At 52.5% G+C, this 5,662-nt stretch overlaps 2 protein-coding genes and 1 non-coding gene across 3 annotated transcripts; all 3 read right to left on the minus strand.

Moving 5' to 3' along the window:
* Positions 1-748: 748 nt before the first annotated feature.
* On the minus strand, positions 749-1,549 carry LOC123170894 (mitogen-activated protein kinase kinase 5-like). The gene has a single exon (XM_044588617.1). It carries the CDS (start codon positions 1,221-1,223, stop codon positions 807-809), a length of 417 nt encoding a protein of 138 aa, XP_044444552.1. The 5' UTR covers positions 1,224-1,549; the 3' UTR covers positions 749-806.
* Positions 1,550-1,824: 275 nt separating this feature from the next.
* On the minus strand, positions 1,825-1,895 carry TRNAG-GCC (transfer RNA glycine (anticodon GCC)). The gene has a single exon. It is a non-coding gene; the product is annotated as a tRNA-Gly (tRNA).
* A 98-nt stretch (positions 1,896-1,993) lies between these two features.
* LOC542799 (UPF0098 protein CPn_0877/CP_0992/CPj0877/CpB0906) lies at positions 1,994-2,848 on the minus strand. Its single transcript, XM_044588625.1, has 2 exons — positions 2,326-2,848; positions 1,994-2,228 (listed from the first exon to the last, which is right to left on the minus strand). Exons 1-2 carry the CDS (start codon positions 2,746-2,748, stop codon positions 2,154-2,156), a joined length of 498 nt encoding a protein of 165 aa, XP_044444560.1. The 5' UTR covers positions 2,749-2,848; the 3' UTR covers positions 1,994-2,153.
* Between the last annotated feature and the right edge of the window lie 2,814 nt (positions 2,849-5,662).

Genomic DNA, 5,662 nt, shown 5'->3' on the forward strand with positions numbered 1-5,662 from the left:
CGAGCTGAACGTGTGCTGAACTCGGAGGTGCCGTGCGTTCGGTACTTGATCGGTCGAATCGTGAAGACGTATGACTACATCAACCGCGTTGTGTTAACGCTTCCGCTTTCGGTCTACGAGGGTACGTGGACAACACTCTCCCCTCTCGTTGCTATGCATCACCATGATCTTGCGTGTGCATAGGAATTTTTTTGAAATTACTACGTTCCCCAACAGCACTATCTAGTAGTTTTTTTATGTCGTTGCACCGTGGTTTTTTAATCTATCTATGCTATGGAACTATGTAAAATATCTATGTATCGTTTTTATCTATGAATTTTATTTTTGTTAAAAAAACGTGCGCAATATTTAGCGCGCGCTGCATTTTAGCCCGGCCGCTGGAGCTACGGGCGCGCTCAATTTTAGCGCGGCTGCTGGAGCCAGCGCTGCCGGCCGCGCCAAACCAGGCGAAGGGCGCGCGGCAAATGAGTTTTTAACGCGCGGCGTGTTGCGTGGCTGTTGGAGATGCTCTTAGGCCAACTCCACCGCGCGACCCTATCCTGTCCGTCCCCGTCCGTTTGGGGTAAAACGGACAAACCAGACGGCCTAGCGGTAAACCTCATTTTGCTTTTCGTCCGTTTCGTGTCCGTTTCACCCCATCCCTGGACCAAAGTTGGTCTCGTTTTGGGGCAAAAGCGGACACGAGCCGGACGTTTTCTGCGTCCCTGCTGTCCCCTGTGTCCGTCTGCACATGAGTCTGGCCCACCTGTCATTGAAACCTGAGGGACCCACCCACCCACCCATCCCTTCTCTCTCCTCTATTTCCACTATTCATGGCACACCGCGTCGACGGCCGCCGGAGCAGGGCATGGGCACGCCCCCCCTGCCGGCAGGCCAACCAGCGCCAGCCTCCCGACCACGGCAGCCGCGACTGGCAGACGGCGAGCACGCGGGGCAGCGGCAGGGTGGCGAGCAGCGGCGCGCGCGGGCGCGGGCGCAACGGCTGCCGGCGACGACATCACGACCATGAGTGTGGCCCAGTCGCCGTGCCGGCCGAGGTAGAACTCGAGGATGCTGAGGCCGAAGCTCCAGATGTCGCCGGCGTCCATGTACTCGAGCAGGATCTGCAGCTCGCCTCCGCGCTCGTACATGCCGTGGTAGTGCACCACGACAGGGTGCTCGGCGGTGCGCAGGATGGCGATGTCGCCGGCGTAGCAGCGGGACGTGGCCCGCAGCCGCACCATCCACACCGTCCCACCCGCGCCGCTGCCGACGCGGCGCACGCGCTCCAGCTCGTTCAGCGGGGGCGGGGCGGGGCCGCGAGCGGTGCCATGGGGAGCGGTGGTCAGGGGAGGGAGGGGGAGCGGGACGGCGCGGGCGGGCGGGCTCGGCGAGCGCAGCGCCGTGGGGAGCGGTGGTCGGGGAAGGGAGGGGGAGCGGGACGGCGCGGGAGGGCGGGCTCGGCGAGCGCGGCGCCGTGGGGAGCGGTGGTCGGGGGAGGAAGGGGGAGCGGGAGGGCGGGCTCGGCGAGCACGGCGCCGTGGGGAACGATGGTCTGGGGAGGAAGGAGGAGCGGGACGGCGCGGGCGGGCGGGCTCCGCGAGTGATACGAGATACCACGGGGAGGGGGGCAGACGTTTTGGGTCGCTCTGCCGCAGTGGGCGCCTCGAACCCAATCCGGACAAAACGGACGTCCGTTTGGGATCGTGCGGTGGAGTTGGCCTTAGCCCTCTTCCACGCGAGTTTTTCTCTCACTGAGCAGAAAAAAAAGACGCGAGTTTTTCTCTCTCATTGAGCAGAAAAAAAAGACGCGAGTTTTTGTCTCACTGAGCAGAAAAAAAGATATGCACCAGCAGGGAATCGAACCCGGGTCTGTACCGTGGCAGGGTACTATTCTACCACTAGACCACTGGTGCTTGATGTCTCAAATGGTATTTGCCAGTTTCCATTCCTTCGACCACAGTGATTAAAATGGATTGCAGTCACAAAGATCTGTCGTGCAACCGTACCCGGCTGATAAGAAGTCACTTCATTTATTGGATCAAAATTACAAAGGCTGCTCGTGGCCATGCGTATACAGGCACGCTACAGAACAGACCACACACAATTCGCAAGAAGTAACAAGCAGGTCACACACACACACAGAGCCGAGTGTCAAAATCCACAAGAACTCCTTAGAACACGGCCGTGATCTCGGCCTCCCCCAGCACGTGCCCCTCGATGGCCTCCATGACCTTGTCCACAGTCACCTGCAAAATCCAGCACCACGAATCAGTACTCGTCTGTCACACGCCAGAGTTCATTCAGAACAGAGTCTCTACGACTGAAGTTTGTAGGTGCACTCGCCTTGTTGCCGAGGCTGAGCACGTCGTCGAGCGCGTAGAGCCGGAACTGGATGCGGTGGCCGTGGGAGTCCGGGACGGGGCCGCGCCACCCGGGCTGCTTCCAGTCGTTGACCCCCTCCTGGACGCCGCCGTCGCCGCCGCCGGCGTTGGCGTTGCCCCCGGCGCCGGAGAAGCCCTCGGGCAGCCCCTTCTCCTCGGGCGAGATGTTGACGACCACCCAGTGCGTCCACGGCACCCGCTCGTCCGCGTCGACGTCCTGCACCACCACCGCCAGCGACCGCGTGCCGTCGGGCACCCCGTACCACTCCAGCGGCGGCGAGATGTCCTTCTTCGCGCCCTGCCCCTCCAGCGTGTACTGCCGCGGCAGCCGCCCCTCGTGCGCCGACACCGGCGGGCACACCAGCCTCAGGCTCTCCTGCGCCATCTCGCCGGCCGGCCGGTTTGCTTCTCTCTGCTGCTGTTGATCCTCGTGCGATGAGTTTGCTGGATTGTTCTGGTTGCTGTGAGGCTGTGAGTAACGTAGGAGGAGGGATGGGTCGGGTTTATAAGGGGAAGGGTGGCACGCGGCGGCTGGATTCCGAGGGACGCGTGGCCGGCGGTGCGGGGTACGTGTAGGTGTAGTCGGCTGGAGGCGTGGCGTGGGCTCCCGGAGGATCGGCGTCGGCGGGGACCCGCGATGAGAAGAAAATCTGGGAGACTGCAGATTTGCGATAGGATTTTTGGAACGAGGATTAGATTTGCGATAGTTAATCAGTCCTACTCGCTTCCTGCTTTGGCCAGGTGTCCCGTGCCGTGCCTGTCTCTTTTGGGCACGAGGAAGGCCATGAAAGATTTGTTTTCGCTTACTACTAGTAGTACTACTTTTTTTCCTTTTTGAAACGGTAATTTCTTTTTCTTCTGTGAGACATGAGTCTGCTATTCGTGGATTAAGAAAGAGGGTGTTGGAATGGATGTGTTTTTACTCGTGAATTAACTAAGATTTGTTCATATTTCTTTTCCTTAGCTGTAAGACCTGTCTGGACCAAGCTAAGGATTGAGAAACATACAAGTGTCCATCCAAATGGCATCATATCAGGAAAATCAGTATAGCTCTCAAATGTGCATATGTAGTTCAAATTAGACGAAAGGTTTTAAATAGCTCACAATGTTGCGTGGTTGTCAACATAAATGAAAGGAAATGTATGGGCTATTGAATTGCAGGGCAGGTGGACCAGCAGAGTCATGTTTACTTTAATCATGAACAATGGTCTCATATAGGCTTAGCCTGACATTTTCATTGGAAACTAGAGTTTTTGCACATAATTTCTTTCAAACAGTTTGCATTAGTTCTTCCTTCATGCTTTCTATTTGGAAATCTTGCTAGTTTCAGTTTGTATCTCTTTGTGATAGTATTGGGCGAGAGTCTTCCCTAATTTGTGAAGGCTCTGTCAGCCATTAGATGATTCGTCGTCAACATAACTCTCTGAAATAGTTAGACTCGACATCGTACAATGTATTGTTCATCAAATGCAAAATAAAAATAATGGAGTCCCTTTTTGAAAGAAATAAAAATTGATACCACTAGCCTTGAGGTATTCCCTAATTTCTACAGACGGTACAACAATGTGCACATAGTGTCATAAGTCACAACAGCTACAGAAACTACCTACTAGGCAATAATGCCAAACTGTGTAAACGCTTCAGCACTGGCAAAAAGCACTAGGCTGTGCAAGCATATGCATTCACAGCATCACAAGTTATTCTTTTCTCCAAATACATAATTTGTGATTCCACATTGGCAGCTTGTATTCCCTGGAGATAAGCTTGTGACATATGACTGCGCCACTGCAGCTATATCAGCTTACAAGTGTTCTCTGAAGCCCTAGAACTTCGCCATAGATCAAAACGCCTTTTGCACTTTGAGGGCCTATGGCATCCCTCATTTTGTTCTTTCAGAAACCATGTGGGGCGACCGGAATCTGAATACAACCACCGGATTCGTTGTCCGGTAACAGGACGCAACTCAAACTGATCTTGGCAAATTTGCGGCATTTTACGCTGTGGTTGCCACTGATTTGACACACACCCACAATTATGATTGCAGACCTTGCAGTTAATTGGCTGTTAATTGACTTTGTCATCACGAGCACCAGAATGCTACATAGAAAGTGTGAACACAATTAGACTATTTTTATGAAGGCTTAGCACAGCCTGATGACATTCCTGAATACACACACACGGCCAAGTTCAGGCGATGCACCGAAAGAAGCCTGATGAAGAGCATGGCAGCTGCGGCCTTTTCCCTTTTTTTGCCCAATTATGTTGTCCCTTTGGAAATACATCCATCATAGGCAAGGTTAACTAAACGTCACCATCACCCACTGGTTTCTCTCTCTGTTTAACTAGTCAGCAACATCCTCTTGGGCACTATCAACATCTGTTGGTGGGGATGGTCCACTAAAACTGTTACCCTGCCCTGCCAGCTTGATTAAAGTGTGTCATAGGCTTCGTAGCTAGCTCAAGCAGGCCAATTGGTCATTGAAGATCAATGTACTAGTTGTCAGTTAAGGCTCTCACAACCCAACAATAAAATCCAAGGATGGTGTGGGTTCTCTTTACTCGATTATAACATTACATGCTATACATTACATAGGAAAGGCATGCAGTTGGGGCCCAATGCATGTCCCTTCAGCTTAGATAAAGGGCAGCCCCAGTGCATGTAGCTCCTGCTTGTCGCAGGGTCTGCGGAAGGGTCCGACCACTTTGGGTCTATTGTAAGCAGCCTTTTCTTACATTTCTGCAAGAGACTGTTTCCAGGACTTGAACCCGTGACCTCATGGAGGTCACAAGGCAACAGCTTTACCACTGCGCCAAGGCTCCCCTTCTTCCCTTCAGCTTAGATATTCATTTTATATTCTAAACTAAAACCATGCAGACAGAGAACAACTCTACCTGCACAGTTTTGATCTGCTTGATGTTTCAAGTCATTTGCTAGGTCAGGGTAAAAGAAATACCCGGTCGGAAAATATAAACCTCTGTGCATGCTATCTGTGTACAGAGCGCATAATATCACGAGATTATTCTGAACTAGCAAGTTGTTATGATTGGCAGGCGGCAATGCTGCAAGGTATATATACAACTATGGATGCGATACATAATTAAAGTTTGTACAGACCGAACTATGGATGCACAAAGACCGAAGGATATTTCTATTTACAACTCCTGCGGTAATATAATTTGCTATAAAGCATTGCTCAAACAGCAAAGGATATAGTTCGAAAATTAGGCCCAAGGGAAATCTTATACATGGCAGGCCCAAGATCACAGGATTGTGTATCTATTTTGCAGATTCTTCTATA

Source organism: Triticum aestivum, chromosome 1D (genome assembly GCF_018294505.1).
Source record: "Triticum aestivum cultivar Chinese Spring chromosome 1D, IWGSC CS RefSeq v2.1, whole genome shotgun sequence".
Lineage (NCBI taxonomy): Eukaryota > Viridiplantae > Streptophyta > Magnoliopsida > Poales > Poaceae > Triticum > Triticum aestivum.

What these genes read in the sequence shown, in the direction of transcription:
- LOC123170894 (XM_044588617.1), bottom strand. Translation starts at nt 1,223, where the DNA reads ATGGTGCGGCTGCGGGCCACGTCCCGCTGCTACGCCGGCGACATCGCC.
- LOC542799 (XM_044588625.1), bottom strand. Translation starts at nt 2,748, where the DNA reads ATGGCGCAGGAGAGCCTGAGGCTGGTGTGCCCGCCGGTGTCGGCGCAC. An exon ending in TGCTCAGCCTCGGCAACAAG is followed by an intron (nt 2,229 to 2,325) that starts GCGAGTGCACCT and finishes TGGATTTTGCAG; the next exon opens with GTGACTGTGGACAAGGTCAT.